The sequence below is a fragment of the Mustela putorius genome, unplaced genomic scaffold, assembly GCF_011764305.1.
Source record: "Mustela putorius furo isolate JIRA1106 unplaced genomic scaffold, ASM1176430v1.1 tig00537248_pilon_pilon_pilon, whole genome shotgun sequence".
NCBI lineage: Eukaryota > Metazoa > Chordata > Mammalia > Carnivora > Mustelidae > Mustela > Mustela putorius.
Genome location: NW_025422387.1, coordinates 1,534,960 through 1,554,580, shown reverse-complemented (window position 1 = coordinate 1,554,580; position 19,621 = coordinate 1,534,960). Strand labels below are relative to the sequence as shown.

The 19,621-nt window shown below is 45.5% G+C and overlaps 1 protein-coding gene across 1 annotated transcript; it reads left to right on the top strand.

Annotated features, from left to right (window-relative positions):
- The first annotated feature begins 14,319 nt into the window (after positions 1-14,319).
- Positions 14,320-18,949, top strand: LOC101687024 (transmembrane protein 132B-like). The gene is given in 3 exon segments (XM_013056400.2): positions 14,320-14,530; positions 16,588-16,824; positions 17,715-18,949. Coding segments are annotated over 3 exon segments (1,593 nt in total). The 3' UTR covers positions 18,860-18,949.
- The last annotated feature ends 672 nt before the right edge of the window (positions 18,950-19,621 follow it).

The window sequence follows — 19,621 nt, the reverse complement described above, 5'->3', positions numbered from 1 at the left end:
CCCTATTTTAACCTCAACATAGAAGTAAAATGCTCTATGCCTTTTCTATTTCATCTTGCTGCTGATGCATTTCAAACAGTCTTTAGAATCGTGATTATATGTGGGTTAGATACCCCGTGTAGACGTCTATACCGCACAGCTCAGAGCCTGGTCCACAAGCCATGGGTTCGAGTCCTAGTGCTGCTGATGGAGTTTTTGAATGTTGGCGAGTGAGGCCCAGAGCCGAGAGCCAAGAAAGAATTCCTGAGACATCTTTGGTGCCAAAAAGGTGGTTTTATTAAAGCACGGAGACAGGACCCGTGGGCAGAAAGAGCTGCTGACCGGTTGTGAGGAGTGGCTGATTCTATGCCTGGGAGATGGGGGAGGTAGAGGCAAAAGGAGGTGCCCAAAGGCACTTTGATAAGCTCAGAAAGACCTTCGGAGGCCGGGAGCCTGGCTGTTGCCAAGCGAAGGTCGTCTCTCTTCTAGTATAAGGCACTCACCTGAGGACAGCTGGGGGCTTTCTGGAGGAACCTCGTACTCTTCCTATTTCAAGTCCTTGTCAACAGGCTGCAGGTTATAAGGAAACCCAACTTGCTTACACGCCCTTCTGCTTCTGTTTCCCACATGACTCATGGAGGGGAGGGTCATGTGAGGGCTCCAGGAGATCGAGTCTGGGGGCCTCCGGAAGTCAGGTTATTGGTGAGAATGGTTTTTCCTGCAGGACAGTGAACTCTGTTAGTCCACCATTTGTCTTTCCTTCCCTTAGCATTAGGGCCGCCGGCAGTGCCTGAGGAATGTCACACATGTCCCACCTGGGAGCGGGGGGTGTGGCGGTCGCGGGCTATTGGCCTGTGCTTTGCCCGCAGCTTTGCCTTCTGTGCCCTCGTCCGACTACATGTGATGGTGACCTCAGGCAAATTGTCCCGTCCGTCCAAGCCTCTCCTTCTTCATCTTCCCGATGTCTTCATTCTGTTCAGTTAACACATCTTATTTGCTTTTGAGTTTTTATTTACCGATTAGTTTGAGGAATGACTCTCAGGTGCCTGGTTCTTTGCCTGAGTCCTTTTCATCGGTTACATAAAGGGAGGGCTGCCACAGTCCTTCAGGATCCAAGGGATAGTGTCCAGTGACGAAGGCTCCGGGGGTAGACCTGCCCACGTCATCCGGGTACCAGACACCTAAACTGAGGTTGGCCTCCCGATTCGCCCTGCCCCAGAGTCTGAGTTTGGTCAACTGTAAGCCACCACCCAAGCTGACGGGAATCAAGAAACCCTTGGTGAACCTCAAGGACTGTTTCGTCAGGGCGTGTATCTGTGGAGGGCCCTATGAGTCGGGATGGTACCCCAGCATCACAGGAGGTGCCGGAGGACCCCAGGGAGCGTGCCGAGACCCATCAGGGTCTTTGAGCCTCTGGGGAAGTGTTTGGAAACCCAGCGGATGCGTCCAGAGTGGGGGCATTCACACGGGGCGGGCTTCTCACTTCAGTGCGTTGCTGAAGAGGTAATGCAGAATGAGACAGAAATGAAACCAAACCAAACCAAAATCAAATGGGAAGCAGTTAGTGGGACTTTGTCTGGAAAGACGATATCCCGTGAGACTGAATCAATACACAGCTATCATATTGTGCATTATACACAGTTTCATTAAAAATTCAGTGGCCACACCAATCAATGAAGCTTTGGGGACCCAGGCCTGTCAACACAGAGTTCGCAAATTATGGAGAAGGAGACACCTACTCTCTGGGAAGAAGTAGTTCTTTCAAGCCCAATCAATAGCCCCGCACTCACAGCCTGCTAACCCCTAGAATGTTGATAGGGCTGTTTGCAAAAGCCAGGGCTAATAAGCTTTGCGGTTCCTTGGTTTAACTTCAAAGATCGGCCTGTAACATGGACCGAAAGGGAGCAAAACCAGGAAGGAGAGGAAAGTGGTTTTCATATGCATTCCAGGGAAGACAGTGTAGGGATGAAATTGGACTATTTGAACATGGAAGCTCTCCCTTTGTAGGGCAGGTGTTTTGTGGGCTGACTTGCAGAGATAAGCGGGTAGGTCTGCCTCACTGGGTGGAGTGTGGGTGTCAGCATCGGGGCACGGCTTTCGCAAGGACTATCGGGAACCTTGTTGTAAGTGATGAGTTTGAGCTAATTCAAGGTTTCTCCATCCTGACAGGAGGTCTGAGAACTGTTGTGAGTGTCTGCCCCATTCATGGTAGGGTGTAGATCAGCTTCCCAAGTGTCCACTCACTTGGTAACAGTGCCAACCCCTTGCCTGAGTTGTGACAACGCAAAACATCTCCAGACCTTGCCCAAAATTCCTCTTTACACTAGAGGTAAAATTATCCCTGAGCGAGAACCACTGAAATCTACTTCCAAGGTAACAAAGAGAGGACTAGATCAGACATCGTAAGCCCATATTTAGAAGTTTGAGGCATTAGGGATGATAGGAACCAGAGATAAAACTGTGGCCAGACACTTACTGTGGGTTTTCTTGTTTCTATACATTAACTTTACCTCTCCCAACAAGCTGCTGAATAAAATACCACAGTAGCTTCAGGCTCTTACCAGTGAAACTCTATGATAAGGAAAGAAAAGAATCTTTTCCAACCAAGTTCCATCCAAAAGCTCCTGTGGAGGGCTCTGGTCTAGCTTGGCTAACACATCTTACGCAAGTGACTTCTGAACTGTCTGTGTTGGAGGGAGCTGAGGCACTCTGTTGGCTCACATCATCTCCTGTTGGGCAGGGCTTTCTTGCCAAGGAGAAAGGAGGAAACTTTCCTCATCCACCCATCCACCCATCCACCCATCCAACCACCCATCCATCCGTCCACCCACCCACCCATCAACCCATCCATCCATTCAACCATCCATCCGTCCATCCATCCATCCATCCATCCATCCACCCACCCACCTGTCCATCCAACCAACCATCCATCCATCCATCTATCCATCCATCCATCCATCCATCCATCCATCCATCCATCTGTCCAACCATCCAACCATCCAACCATCCATCCATCCATCCATCCATCCATCCATCCAACCATCCATCTGTCCAACCATCCATCCAACCATCCATTCATCCATCCATCCTTCTATCCTTCCATCCTTCCAGCCAGCCAGTCAGCCAGCCAGCCGTCCATCCAGCCTTCCATCCGTCTATCCCTCCATCCATCCCTTATATACTTTGTGCCATTCCTTGTCCTGGGTGTGGAGGATGTAAAAATGAGCAGCTCATTTGGGTCCCGCCTCCAATAGGTTTTCAGTGTGTTTTATTAGATGTTCAGCTAAAACTGGGACAGAGAGCTACATCATCTCAGCAGGTTTGGGAAATGGCTGAGAAGAGTCTGAAAGTAGATATACGAGCTAGCAAGGAAACAGAGGAAATTTGATGAGGAAGGCATTGAGAAATAAGGCATTCTCAGCATTGAAAAAGCATCAGCTAGTTGTCATTTTTGTTGTTGTTTTAATGTCTGATCTGCTTGGGGAAATTGGGAGATGCCAGTTTTCTTGAAGCACAGTTAGCAGGAGAGGTGCTGGGACATAATGCAGAAAGACAAATGTGAAGCTGAGCACAGGACTTTGGAGTTTACCACCTCTGTCAGAGAGGAGTCACTGAGCATTGGTCATCAGGAGAGAGTTTTTGAAAATAAGCTCTGGAAATAATGAAATTCAGGCAGTAATGTAGATATAGATAAGAGAGAGGAAAGGTATTTCTGAGTTTTTCTTGCAAGGATCAAAATAATCCACTGGAATCCTTAAAAGGAGACCAGTGAGAAACACTGGTGACAATTTTGTTAAAGAGTTAAGGACTCAGACTAGAAAGAGCCTTAATATCCTCAAAACCTCTCTTCCCTGTATTCCGTGACCATGACTGCAAGGGCCATGAGATCTGGATCCTGTCCGCATTTCCGATCTCCCTGCCCAGCCACTACACTCCTTTACCTCCCGTAGCTTCCTTTGTAGCATTTGCCACCAACAGACATTCCCCTTCAACTAGTGTATCTGCTTGGCTCCGACCATCTCCCACAACAGAACGTGATCCCTGTGAGCTCGCACGTGTCTCTTGTTTGCTCTGTCTCCACGTCTAGCACAGCATCTGGTTCCTACAGAGTATTCAATAAATATTCACTGAGCTTGTTCATTCATCCATCCATCATGCATTTATTCAATCATGAGTCAGTCATGCATATTCCCAGTCATATGTTCAGTGCACCATTTAATGACTGCCTTCTCCAGTTGGCTCATTAAAAAGAGCATTCTTAGTTGATATGTGGGTATTGGAAAGAAATAGTGTCTAAATTGATGAACAGAACCTGATAGATATTTCAGTCAGTGGTTCTGTGCCACAGTTTAGATTCTGCAAGAGGTCCCTTATGGGTAGTGAATTCCTCCCCGATGGAGAATTCCTCCTTTTGACAGACAACCCAAAGAAAGAAGATACTGAAATGTTTTCTTCTGGGTGGGTAGAGACGTCTGGATTGGAACCGCTCATAATTGTGAGGAGGGTTTGTTCTCAGAATCATGGCTGTTGAAGATGTAGGAATTGGGATACCCAGACATTGCTGGTGGGAATGTTAATTGGTGCTGCTCCTTTGGAAAATGGTTTAAAGGATCCTCAAACTACTAAAGGTAGAGTTCTCAAATGACCCAGAAATTTCACTCCTAGGTATATATCCAAGAAAAATGAAAATAGAAGTCTGCACAGAAACCCGTGCATGAATGTTCATGGCAACATTACAGTATCAAAAAAAGTAGAAAGAACCCAAAAGCCCATTTTCTGATAGTTGGATAGACCCATTTGGTCTATCCACATAAGAGACCACTCAGCTGTAGAAAGGAATGAAGCTCTAATCTATGTTACAACATGAATGAGCCTTGAAAACATTATGCCACATGAAAGAAGCCAGGCACAAAAGGGCATATATCGTATAATTCTGTTTATGTGAAATGTCCAGTATAGAAAAATCTGTCAAAGAAGAGAGTCGATGAGTGGTCTCCAGGGGTTGATGGGGGAGGGGAGTGAGGATGGAAGAGTGCAGTTCAGTGAGTACATGGTTTCTTCTGAGGGTGGTGAAGATGTCCTGAAAGTGGATAGTGATTACTGTAAAACTGTGGATCTGCTAAAAACCCACTGACTTGTATACTTTACAAGGTAAGTTTTAGGATATGTGAATATATCTTAATTTTAAAATGTTTTAAAAATGTAATTTTTTTTAAATTTAAAAATTTTTTTAAAAATTTAAAAATTCTTAAATTTTTTAAAATTTAAATTTAAATCCTAATTTAAAAAAATCACAGCTGAGGGGCACCTGGGTGGCTCAATGGGTTAAAGCCTCTGCCTTCGGCTCAAGTCATGATCCCAAGGTCCTAGAATCGAGTCCCACTTTGGGCTCTCTGCTCAGCAGGGAGCCTGCTTCCCTCTCTCTCACTGCCTGCCTCTCTGCCTTCTTGTGATCTGTCTCTTTGTCAAATAAATAAATAAAAATCTTTTTAAAAAATCATAGCTGACTTCTCATGCGCATTAAGTTGTTCCCATGAGAGGACTATGGAGGATCTTAGGACACGGTCCCTTTTTGTCCATAAGGGGAGACAGTGTGCACAGATAACTATGTGGGGCAGGAGTACTAAGGATCATTACCACAAAAGAAAGAGAGTTGATTATAGGGAGAAGTATGGATACTGAATTTTTTGTTTGAAATGCTGATTATGGGATTTTTGGCTCTCATGCAGAAGACATGGAGTCATCAATCGTTGCTGTCAAGAAGCATCCTGGGAACTTTGTCTTATTAGGATTTAAGAACCTTCAGAGCTTTCTAAAGAATTTGGACTTGAATTTGTGACAAAAGTGATAGAGGTAAGACACACATGCTATAGCTCCCTAGCACCCGTCCAAGGAAGGCATCACTAACATCCTTGCACACCTCTCCCCCAGAATCCAGATGCCTTCTCAGGACAAGTCCCCTTCCCTTCCCTCGCAGGGCCTGTTGAGGATCCATCAACACTCACCAACATGATGAAAACTTTCCCATTTCTGTTATACTCTGCGGGAGTCAGGAAAAGTGTCTAATAGAGACTGGAACATCATATCGGTGAGGGGCACATTTGTTCTAGATGGTTTCATACCTATCTCCATTTTCTTCTCTGGGTATTGTAGTCACACTGTCAAAGAGCATATGCTCACGTCTGTAGAACAGCCATTCTTAAGGCAAATACAGTCCCAAGACTTGCTTTGTTTGGCCAGTGTCATGTCTTACTGTTTTCCTATTAGAGAACAGTATTGAAATCTGATAGATTTCACTCTCAACCTGGATGTCCTGCCTCTTTTGGAAAAAAAAAAAAAAAAAAGAGTATGCCTAAAAAGGCAGAGCCAACATTCCTCCATGGAAACAATTCATTCTAGGTGCATTGGTCATGTCCCTTGGGTGAAACATGCTCATTCTGGTTTGGCTGGTCTCAATATCCCTAGATATATTACAGCCAACCTGGTGCTATGCTGTTGCTCTGGACCATGCAGGGCTGCGTTGTGTTGTGTTGTGTTGTGTTGGGCTGGGTTGGGTTGGGATAAGTTGTGTTGTGTTGTGTTGTGTTGTGTTGGGCTGGGTTGTGTGGGTTGAGTTGGGCTGGGTTGGGCTGGGTTGGGTCGTGTTGGGTTGGGTTGGGATAGGTTGTGTTGTGTTGTGTTGGGTTGGGATAAGTTGTGTTGGGTTGGGTTGGGTTGGGTTGGGTTGGGTTGGGTTGCATTGGCTTGTTCTTACTTCACTAGTCAAAACAGTACTTCATGCCACTCTATTATTCATGAGAATTTATGGGTAAATTATCTTCTTATAAATTAAATTATACTATGGTTGTACAGATAATATGATGGTGAGTTGGTTTTTTATCACTAGCGTCAATCTAGGTGTTCCATAAAGGAAGAAACCACTATAATTTCATCCTGGTCATATGGGGAGGTGGCAGGGCTCTGGGAACAGTGGCTGTGCCACACCACCTAATCAAGGGTCATGGCAACTGAGGAGCTCAGTGCTTTAGATAGAATTTTCTCAGGCAGCTCAAAAAAATGTCTCTTGTAGGCAAGGATGTCATTAGCCTCTATTCATGGTGGAGAGAACACAAGCTCCATCAGTGGTACAGCATTTTGTAATGCTGAGCTCATTGCTTCTACATCAAGAATTTCTGCAACCCATGGAATGGGAGAAGATATTTGCAAATGACAGTACAGACAAAAGGTTGATATCCAGGATCTATAAAGAACTCCTGAAACTCAACACACATAAAACAGACAATCATATCAATAAATGGGCAGAAGATATGAATAGACACTTCTCCAATGAAGACATACAAATGGCTATCAGACACATGAAAAAATGTTCATCATCATTAGCCCTCAAGGAGATTCAAATTAAAACCACATTGAGATACCACCTTACACCAGTTAGAATGGCCAAAATTAGCAAGACAGGAAACAACATGTGTTGGAGAGGATGTGGAGAAAGGGGAATCCTCTTACACTGTTGGTGGGAATGCAAGTTGGTGCAGCCACTTTGGAGAACAGTGTGGAGATTCCTCAAGAAATTAAAAAGAGAGCTTCCCTATGACCCTGCCATTGCACTACTGGGTATTTACCCTAAAGATACAGATGTAGTGAAAAGAAGGGCCATCTGTACCCCAATGTTTATAGCAGCAATGGCCACAGTCGCCAAACTGTGGAAAGAATCAAGATGCCCTTCAACGGACAAATGGATAAGGAAGATCTGGTCCATATACACTATGGAGTATTATGCCTCCATCAGAAAGGATGAATACCCAACTTTTGTAGCAACATGGGTGGGCCTGGAAGAGATTATGCTGAGTGAAATAAGTCAAGCAGAGAGAGTCAATTATCATATGGTTTCACTTATGTGTGGAGCATAACAAATAGCATGGAGGACAAGGGGAGATGGAGAGGAGAAGGGAGTTGAGGGAAATTGGAAGGGGAGGTGAACCATGAGAGACTATGGACTCTGGAAAACAATCTGAGGGTTTTGAAGGGGCATGGGGTGGGAGGTTGGGGGAACCAGGTGGTGGGTATTGGAGAGAGCACGGATTGCATGGAGCACTGGGTGTGGTGCAAAAACAATGAATACTGTTACTCTGAAAAAATTTAAAAAAAATTTAAAAAGAGATGAAAATGAAAAATTAAAAAAAAATTAAAGAAATTCTAAAAAAAAAAAAAAGAATTTCCCCCTGAAACATAAGGATTTGACTAGATTCTGAATTCCTGGTCCTCTTGAGGAAATAGTCAGTGAGAGTAAGAGTTTGGAGGGCCAGCCTTCCGCAGTGAGGGGCATGTCTTGTGTCTGTTGGGTCCTGTCTGCTGGGGTCTTTCAAAGTTCCTCTCCCGGTTCTCTTTGTGGACTAGGTGGTCATGAGACCACTGTTTGCACTGACTTAGGTCCTGGGACTCACAGGAATAAACTGTTTTTATGAGACCACCGATGCCTTATGCTATTCTTAAACACTGTGTGACTCTCCGATTTCCCAAGTGCTTTTTTTGTTCTAAAAGAAATTTCCTAAGTAGCTTTAATAGAAATTGCAAAAATCCTGCAGAACTTTCTCTGATTTTCCCCCTTGAAAACCTGTTTATCCTGCCAAAATACCTTATGTGCTTTTGTGTGCATATGTACCACTAATTTATAAGCAAACATCGAACATCTAAGCTTTGGCTTCAACATCTGTGCCAATGGTGGCTAATTACCGGTGTCTCTCTCCAGCAGGTGCCAGGAGTGCGGTTGGAGCGGGCACAGGAGGCTGGGCAGGGCCATATGCTGGGCTTTCACCAGATCAACAGCTCCTAATCCCTTCTGGGGCACCGTTTGATGAAAACGAAGGGCTTGGATCTTTTCCTAAGCTAACAAGCGTCGGTGGTGTTTTTAAAATCCCCTAAGTCAAGAGATGCGAACATGAAAACATTCTGCAGATAAGCGTATGCTAAGGCTTTGTACTGAGCTGTAGTCTTGGCCCGGGATGCTCTGAAGTTTCTATAAGGAGTAAGTTTTGGAAGATACTTATCTAGAAATAGCAAAGCATTATCGGAAGTATTCGGGGGCAGAGATTTTTCCCCTAGAGGAAAAAGACTAACGTGTTGGGTTTCTCATGGTGAGAGCCCGTTAAATAGAATGCAGAGATGTTCTATGCCATCTAATGGAGGCAGACTGAGAGAGGTCTCAGGAGTCTTTCATGAAGATGTGTGTGTCCAAAATTAAGGTGAACAGTAGATGCTTCTTGCCAGTCTGAGGTGAAAACAGCCAGTAAATATGTTCATCTTCCAAGCCCCTATGGGAGCTTTAGGGAAATATAATTAAAAACAGTCTCTTCACACCCACTTAGAAAACCTCGCCAAAAAGAGTAGGGGAGAAAGAAAATAATTGTATTATGGAATCAGTATTAAACCAGAATGTGATGTACATCAAAGCAATTTGCTAAGAAATTGCATAGACAGAACAAAATTCTGCCATTTTCTAGAGCCAAGCCGATCTAATCCATTTCATAGGTGTTCTTCCAATAAATCAATTTCTTCTTATTTTGAAATTTTATTTGCCCATACAGAACCCTGATTAGTTCATGAATTATTGCAGACTCTGTACATTAAGTGCTTAGGAGAGAGACTGTCCAACCTGATGACCTGGGGACACATGAAGGCAAGGGAGAGCCTAGTAGGGGCAGGTTCCCTTGATTCAAGTCACTGCACTGAGCTGGCGATCCCGAGGCCATCCCCTGGGGAGTTTAGCTGCAAGACCACAGAGATGGGTCATGAATTTCTCCCTGGTTGCTCATTCTTCCAGGCCCCAGCTATACAGGCTGTCTGAGAGAGAAGGGTGTATCTTTTGTCCTGTGTATTTGTGCTGAGGAAGTCACCCAAACTCCTTAAGAACCAGATTTTGCCTCCAGGCGGCATGAGTTCACTGACTCTGTCTCCTGGTAGCTCTGTACCCCTGACGAAATGGCCTCTTAGAGCTTCTCTTGGTGCATTACAAAAGAAGAAGAATACCAACTTACCTTATACAAGCGCCATGAGGATTAAACGGATACAGTACGTGTTAAGCTCTGAGAACCTTACCCCGTTCCCCATAGAGTGACGATCCTTAACCCTGCTGCGATTTCAGCGGTCATTTGAATACAAGGCAAAACCAAAAATCCATCTAAGGGCGCCTTAAGCGGCAGAGACTAAACAGCATTTTTGTAAAACTATGTAAAGAATATTAAATATCCTTTAGGTTGGCATGAAAAAGGACTGTTATCTTTTTTTATAGCACTTGCCTATCTTCATATAGGTGTGTGCATTTTTCGTGCACGTGTGAGAAACAGACCATCTGATTCTGTCGCTTTTCTTCCTCGATAGGGAACTTCACATCTGTCAGGTTGAAAGCAGTGCGTGGCCGGGTCCCTGCGATTGAAACAGACAGATGGATACAGTGGCAAACTCGAGGCGGGGTGGGAGTGGTGCATTCAGATGAAACTCCTGCTTTTCTTCTAAGTAACCTTGCGATGTTGCAAGGTGCAGATGCCAGAGGGGGCGTGCAGGGGTGAGTCCCGGCTCTGCCGCTTATGGCTCTGTGACCCTGGGCTCATAAATCATGCTGCCCAGTCCTGGCTTCTTCTTAGGCACTTGGGAATGATGATAGCCCTTCATATTCCTGTTCTATAACCCAAGGACTCTCTGTAACATAAATATGGATAATGCATGTGCAGTAAAACATTTATGTTCTATAAAATAAAATATACATGAAATACACAATAACCCATAAAACATGCCTAGAATTATACCTATGCTATAGAACATAAATATACATAATGAATATAACATGCGTGTAATGCATATGAATATAACTTACATGTTATATAAATATAAAACATGCATGAAGTCCACAATAATTCATTAAAACCTACAAAGTATATGTCATACTATACATACATACTATATATAGTACATTACCAAATATCATTATAGGTTACATTTTATATTTATGAATATAATTACTATATATATATATACTATGTGGACATACTATACATACATACTATATATATAGTATGTTACTGTATATAATATTTATCGTTATAGGTTACATTTTATATTTATGAATATAATTACTATATATATACTATGTGGACATACTATACATACATACTATATATATAGTATGTTACTGTATATAATATTTATCATTATAGGTTACACTTTATATTTATGAATATAATTACTATACATATATGCTACACGGACACAGAGTACATAACCAGTACAACCCCTCTTCATGTGACAATGTGCGGCGGTAGATATTCACGTGAGACGATGAATGGCACAGACCTAGCAGTTAGGCTACTACTACTGACCTTACGAGGACAAGTCAGAAGAAGGATCCCTGCTGAAACTGAGGGTAAGGGGGGCAGAGGAACCGCCTGCCGCAGTTCCTAGAAACATCCTTGCCTCCAAGAAGCCAGCTCCTTGTAACGAAGAATGATACTGGAGACGCAAAAGAGCCTGGAGACATCAAAGGAAAGGGGTGAATGGGATTAGAAAGATGTGCAGGGAAAGGCAGGGAACCAGGGGGATCACATGCTACATGTATGAACACACATGGAAACATCTGTCGCTGCAGGGGGCCAGGGAGGGGCAGGTGGAGAAACACGGCTGGGAAGCCATGGAGAGCAGCCCAGGATCCTGGCCCGTGGGGGATGCATCTGCCCTCGCACCTACAGGGCTCCTGGGACTCCGCAGGCCCCTGCACCTGAGGCTGTGGGGGCGGGTGTCTCAGGCTGGGAAGTGAGGGGGTGCCCTTGACCGTGGGAAGAAAATCCGCTTCCTGGAGGCTGAGCGTCTTCTGAGATACCAGCTTCCTGAAGACAAACTGGTCACTCCTGCTGAAACTGGGAGGGGCAGGACTTCAGAGAAACAATGACCCACTACTTGCTATTTTTCAGAATAAGGAAGTTTTTTGTTGGTTTGTTTTCTGTTTGGTTTGCTTCTGCCTTTCAGACTATCACCAGTAGAATACTTGGAAATCAACTTGGAATCCCTTCTCGGATCCTGGACTGAACCCCGGTGGCCCCAGTCTCTCTCCCTACCTGTCCTGCGCCTGCCCTGGCGCTGGGGAGGAGATTGGGACCTGCAGTGAGCCCTCCCTGCCCGCTGCACTGATCTTCGCAGGTGGTCTGAGGGTCTGCCTGAGGAAACCAGAGGCAGATGGGTTTGGGGGGTTGGTTACAGTCACGTCACATCCTGGAGACAGTCAGGACCTGCCTAGTCTGCCAGAACATCCGGTGGGGGTGACCTTGAAGCCAAAATTCCCCCACACCTTGCTCCTACAACCGAATCTTTCCCTTAAATATGTTTCATCTGGTCTGGAAAAAATATATATATTATATATTACACTGAAAAATTTAGAGCAGTAGATCTCATGCTAAGTGTTCTTACCACCAAAGTTATTATTATTATTATTACTACTATTTTTTTTTTTTTTAAAGACAGGTTTCTGACGTCTGCTGACAGATTGGGAGCTCTGGCTTCTCTGGGGCTGAAGGGCCAGGGGACTCAGGTTGGGAGTGAGTGAGCCAGATTCCCAGCCCCCTATCCCCGCTGCTCCCCTTACCAGCTGTTGGCCCGTGTTCCCTTTATCCAAACATTTGATCGGGAAACGCGGTGGCCCACGTTGGAGCAGCATGCTTGCCGCTCCTTGGTTGCTAACATTGTCACAAAGCACAAAAACAGCAACATCAATTTGCTTTTATAATAGCTCTTCCGTAACAGGTGTGGTGAAGTCTATAAAGAGACACCCGCTATAAACACCCCTGGAGAGAGAAAGAAGAAGAGGAAACGTCCCCAAATATCATCATCAATAAGTGATTTTTGTGGTTGTTTTTGCCTTGACTTTAGAAACAGCTATCAGCTCAAGGAACCAAGCGTTTCGGAGGCAATGAATTCCCCAGCATGGGGGCTTAATGAGAGAGCCCATAAGTGCCTGGGGCTACAGATCTGATTTTTTTTTTTTTTTTTTTGAGGCAGAAGAAAAGCTGAAATGAGGGGATGAAGTGCCTACCCTGTGTGTAAACAGAAAGTGGATTAGAGAGGAAAGCGTTTATGTCCTACGAAGTCTAACAGCCACTTAAGAGGCTGCGATTATTTGACAAGACAGTGTGGGCTGCTAACGGCTGCTCTGTTCCTGTCCCTCACCGCAGCTGGGCGGATTTCAATAGTAGACGAGAAGGGCGTCCTGCTCCGGGACGGAAGGTTGCTGGGCGCTCTGGGGGACCCGTGGCTGGAAACCCGGTAAATGTGCAAAGTGACAGGAGCGATGGTGGCCGCTGATGTTCCCCCAAGAGCCGATGCCACTCTGGACACTGCCTGTGACACAGTGCACTATTAAGAAATATGCATGTGGGTCTTTGTCTGTGGTTCCTGGCTCACGGGCTCCCCAAACCCTTGGGGTTTTCTAAGCGGGAGGAGCAATTTCAAGCATCTTTTGTTGTAATAGTTGTCCTCAGTGGGGAATCATAAAGGTGGGATGGGTGTCGTGTATTCCTAAGGAGCCCCTTCCAACCACACAGGTGCAGGAACCATCCTGGCTCCCTGCCTCCCGGAGCTGAACTCCGCCGGGATCTCCCCTAGCACCTGTCCTCACCACGTTGATAACACAGTCACTCTCAAATTCTACCCCTCCTGAGCGTCAGGTGCCAACTTCAGGTCAACGGGGGCCGTGCCCTTCCTCATCCTGTGACAACCTCAGCAGAGGTGGGCAGCCCCGATTTCCCAGGGGAGGAGAATAAGGATCAGAGCACTCACGTCCCTTGTCTGAGTTGGGGGGGGGCGGGGCGTGAGGCTAGTTTGCATGTATTTTTGAGCTCAGACTACTGGTTCCCAAACTGCTGCCCCTTGGAATCACTGGGTGCTTTGAAATATGTGGATTCCTGGCTCCAACCCTTAGACACTCTGACTACATTGCTGTGAACCAAGAGGGGATCACGGGATCACCCCAGGGCGATTCCACCATGCAGCAAACCTCTCTCCTCATCCTCCGGCTGCCTACATCTGCCACTTGAGGGAAAATACATTGAAGGCAAGAGACAACGTCTTTGATTCCTGAATTCTGGGCGGGAAGCCACAGATCTGGCACCGGGGAAACACCCTACACGCCCGATGGCTGCAGGTATCGTCAGTGCACCTGCGGGTACACACATTTGACCAGGCGAGGACCTGGGTCCTGTCATTTCATGACCACAGCCCCATGGTTGCTGGAAAATTGAGGATAAAACACCCTGATGAAAAGTAGGCTCATTCTGGTATGTGGCCACGGCCCACCAAGGGATGCACAAGGAGAAGAGGGACAAGGGGTGCTCCCTGCAGTACCAGCGTGCCATGGTGCACGTCCTCACCCAGGTTGTAGCCGTGGCACCCGCGGTGAGTCAGCTGAGCTCCATGCTGGGCCCCAACTGGCAGCTGGACACCAAGGACCTCATGGCCGAGTTCATGAAGGTGGAGGAGCCCAGATTCATGCAGCTCCAGGGAGGCAGGATCCCGGATAGGAGCTGGGGATGGCCACCAAGGGTGCCGCCGGTTTCATGCACCGCTTGATGCTTTCCCCAAATTCTCAGCCCACTCTTTGCTTGTGTCCAGATACGTTAGTGTGAGTCGGTTCTGTGCAAGCGGGTTGTCTGTACGTGGGAGGGAGTCGTGAACTCAATACACAGAACTCATCAGCCTGGACACCGCACATTCAGAAACTCATGTCTAACCACAGAGAAGCTTCTGCAAATTAGAGATGCTCTCGAGACCGGATTCGCACCCTTTCCCCAGAGGATGCTACATCAAGACACACAACAAAAGCAACCTTACATCCTTGGTATTAGTAGCTCTCAACCCCAGGGCACTCGGCGACGTCTGGCCAACATCTGGCCACGTTTTGTTTCTCGTAGCTATTTACATGCACAGAGTTCCCCAATGTCATGCTTTCTCTTTTCTTAGAGGATGATTGAAAATATTTCTTAGTTAATTTTAACAGGAGGGCGGTGAAGAGATTATAGAACAGATTATCTTTACAAAGTGTTTAAATATTCCTTGTCACGTCCCAATTTAGGACTCACCCAAATGTGATTTTTGCACAAGCTGCTCTATTGATACGACATTAGTCCAGGTCTGAATCCCTCTGGTTGCAAATTGATGTTTTATGAGCCGAAATGACTTTTAAAAGCCATTAAGATTCCTTTTTGTGCTGGATTTTCCCCAGCAAACTCAATGATGCTACAAGGATCTATAATTATTACGTTATAAACATCTACTCAAAGAGCAAAAATTAAGCAAGGGAAGAAGGCAAGACACCATTTCTCTAAATATTTTTAGTAAAAAAAGGTTGTCAAAATATAACTACCAGTTTTGAGGAAACTGTTACATTTTCTATGCTCTAATGGGCCAGCACCAACAGGGAGATAATATTCTTTAATTTGGGGGGAATTACCACTAAATTAAATCAAGCTCTTTGAAGAAAACAAATGACTAATATTGTATAAATCAAAGGAAGCAAAATATATTAGGTGGGTCTATTTATAGTTCCTTTTTTAAAAGATTTTATTTATTTGACACAGAGAGAGAGATCATAAGTAGGCGGAGGGGGGGGCAGGCTCCCTGCTGAACAGAGAGCCCCATGTGGGGCTCGATTCCAGGACCCAGAGATCATGACCTGAGCCAAAGGCAGACGCTTTAACCCACTGATGGACCCAGCTGCCCCTATAGTTCCTTGTTTTTTTAATGGAGGGAGTGTGATAAAACATTAAAAAATGCTCTTCTAAACCATCTGTTTTTCAGCCAGTTGTCCTAGTCCTAGATCATCTGTCCTAAGACCATCGGGTGCAAATCTATTGTCTGACGAAAGTCAGGTTTGTCGACTTATTGCTCCTAGAGAGACCCCATGCGGAGGAAAAGAGATAGGTCTGATGGGAAGCCAGCAAAGGCTGAGGACAGGTAAGACTAGTGGGAAGCACACTGTGGGCAGCTGAGCTGCCGGCATCCGTCTGGACCGTGCTGTGGACCCAAGGTCCTGCTTGCTCGTGAGACACATAACTCACACACATGGGGGATGTTGCGTTATCTGAAATCCGGCATCGGAGTTAGAAATCAGATCTGCTTCTCTGTGTCAAAGTGACTTAGGTCCTCAAGGCAAGAGAGGGAAGTTCATTCTGCAAGGTTTCTGATAATCTTGGATTTAAGACAACAGTGTTTCTCGGGGGGTAAAAGGGTAGCAGTCCCCCAAATAAAAGGGTTATTATGACACTTTAGCAATAGCTTGTCCCTGGGAGGAATGTTTCCTGCTAATGTGGCAGCTGACTTCCCCTGTATCTGTCACCGCAGCTAGATAAAGGGAAAGGTAGGTTCCTGGTTTTTTTGTTTGTTTGTTTGTTTTGTTTTGTTTTGTTTTGTTTTTTGGATCTGAGCTAGTTCCTACTTTCTGAAGCTTTCATTTAGCACTGGGAGCACACTTTGGGGTTTCAAGGAGGTTGGCAAACAAATGACCTGCTTACAGAGCCCCATTCCTTTTGGTAGGCATTTAACCTTTTTCTTTCCTTTTTTTCTCATTACTGATGTGTGCGACTGACCCTGGAGCTTTCTCGCTTCCTTTGAAGGTGCTCTTGCTGCTGTCCGACTCCATCCTGACCGAGAAGACGGTGATCGTGCTGGATGATGGCGTCACCATCGCAGACCTGGGCGTGCAGCTGGTGGCCGGCTTGTCGTTTGCCCTGCAGCCTCACAGAGAGAACAAGAGAGCCATTGTCTTGGTGGTGTTGGCCCAGGACATTCTCCAGACTCCGCAGCAGGTGGGATTCCAGAATCCTTGAGTCCCTGGTCATTCGAGATCACCTCCCTCCCTCTCACATCTGCGGAGATCAATAGAGCACTCGCAGCTAGGACAGGAGACCCTTGAAACTGTTTTCTCTCCAGTCTGTCTGTGTCTGAGAAAAGTGCTCAGAACTATGAGGAGATTGTCCTCTTAGATATTTCACACACTAACCATGCGTCCCAATACCACTCTGCAGTGGGTTATGTGTGATGGGGGGCTCTTGGTAGACCATGACCGAAGGTTCATGTCTTCTCCTTTCCGAAACAAGTAATAATCGGTACTTGCAAATTCTATTTCTATTACTTAAAGAAGTATGGATAATAGGCACCAGACATCTGTTGTTTTATATTAATTATGGACAACTTTAAACCTCTGCTCCATCTCTAAACTTGTAGCAAATCCATTGAATTATACCAAGGTCATTGTGTCCTTCAAGCATGCCAGTCCCCATAAAACATCTTTTCTCAGATACTTCAAATGAGCATGTCTTTCTAATAAAAGATGCCTGGAATGATATTTATCTTGAACAGTAGCATGATTAGCTGCACCTGAAATCGATTCAGAAGCATCCTGTGATCTTTCAAACTCTTCGGAAAATTCAAAGTTGAATTCCGTTATATGACATTCACTAAGTTAATATACACAGGACTATGGTAAACAAATTTGCTCCTCACACCAGTGCAGTTACAACCCATTATTTATGCCAGTTAAATGTATGATAGCAACTAATCCCGATTTTAAAACACATTTATTGTTCTCCGCCTGGGTATTGGAGACATATCTCATAATAAACCACATGTGCAGTTTATAAATTTGTGTATGTGCTTATAAATTTGAAGGAAATAAATTGTAACATAAAGTTTTAATTTCATTTTTCTTAGTTGTTGGATTTTGGTCAGTGATGGTTTGGTGATACCCTTAGACATTTATGACCCCAAGGATTTTTCAGTTACTGTGTCATCATTGGATGAAATGGTGGTGTCTGTCCAGGCAAACCTTTAGTCCAGATGGCTGGAGGTGGTTGCACAGGGTGAAGGGCAAGAGCCCTTGATTAAACTAGAAATGATGATTAGTGAGCCCTGTCAGAAGACCAAGAGGAAGAGCGTTCTTGCCGTGGGTAAAGGAGATGTCAAGGTTAGATTTGAACCAAATATTGATGAGCACCAAGGAGGTACCAACGACATTGAGGGCATCAGTCGGGAATACAAAGACCACCTCAGTAATTCCATAGAGCGTGAAGGGAACCAGGAGGGAACATATCAGGAGTGGTTCCAACATGGCACCTGTGTTGGCCATGAAGAACATAGCGACAAAAGCACAACCCCATGGTCTCCCCAGGAAGGAAAGGAAAAGAAGTCACTCAAGACTGGTGGCGCAGACGCCTTCCCAAGCTTCCCCACTCAAGGGAAATTACCAGAACCCAATAATCCTAGTGACCTGACAGTGACCTCAGGGGGGTTGACTGACTTGGAGATCGACATGTATGCTCTGCTCTGTGTCTTCTGCCTGGCCATTTTGGTCTTCTTGATCAACTGTGTGACATTTGCTTGGAAATACAGACACAAAAGATTCGCCATGAGCGAGCAAGGCAACATCCCCCATTCCCATGACTGGGTCTGGCTTGGGAACGAGGTGGAACTTCTGGAGAACCCCGTGGACATCACCCTCCCATCAGAGGAGTGCATGACCATGATAGACAGGGGGCTGCAGTTCGAGGAGAGGAACTTCCTTCTCAACGGCGGTTCCCAGAAGACCTTCCACAGCCAGCTGCTCAGGCCCTCTGACTATGTCTGTAAGAAGGACTTGAAAAGTGAGCCTCTGAATCCATCGGGCCCAAAGCGGAAGCGAGTCAAGTTTACGTCCTACACCACCATCCTCCCGGAGGACGGCGGCCCGTACACCAACTCCATCCTGTTTGACAGTGAGGACAACATCAAGTGGGTGTGTCAGGACACGGGGCTGGGGGGCCCCCGGGACCTCAAAGACTACATGGAAAGGCTGCAGGACCCCATGTGAGCTCCTTTCTTACGTTCGTATTCACCTCTATGCCTTCTGTTTTTGGAACGGTGGAGCAGCGAGTTTGTTCAGCAATAGGGGGTGATTTAACAAAGCTTTGTTTCTGAGCAGGTGTCAGAGTCCTGGAGAACAATAGCAACCGGGTTGTAAGCCAGGATGTGATTTGCCTCTAGGTCAATTACAAGGAGATATTGGGAACCTCCTGGGACAACAATTTTACCAGATTTCTTGGACCAGCTCAGTGATATGTAAGGAGCCTAGAATTCATGGATGTTACCCGTTGTCTCAGGACAAATGGCCACTGGGAGTTGGAAAGAATTTGGGAGTTGATATTTCTATTCTTGGGTCTTCATAAAGCACAGTGGACATCATTTGTGCACAGCCTGAGAGTAGACATATGCAAAAGATAATTGAATGTAACCCTTATTTTCAGTGAGTACTACTCTTGGTGTATGTATGCAAAGGTGCAGCTGGGTGCCAGGGGCGTGCACTGCACAATAGTAACAGGGAATGTCTCATTAAATTCTGTGCTCTCAGCTCCTCATTCCCCTCACCCTACTCCCTGCCCTGCGTGTGTATGGAAACTAATTTCTCTGGCTTCTGGAGTCCTTTTGCAAACATTATCAAGGAAAAAAACAAACAAACAACAACAACAAAAAAACTAGTCCTGTCTTCAAGATCTGTTGATTGTTGTACAAGTTTTATAGCCCAGGCTCTGTCATGTCTTGCCGTTTACTGAGTGTCCATGCTGGATGTCAGTTT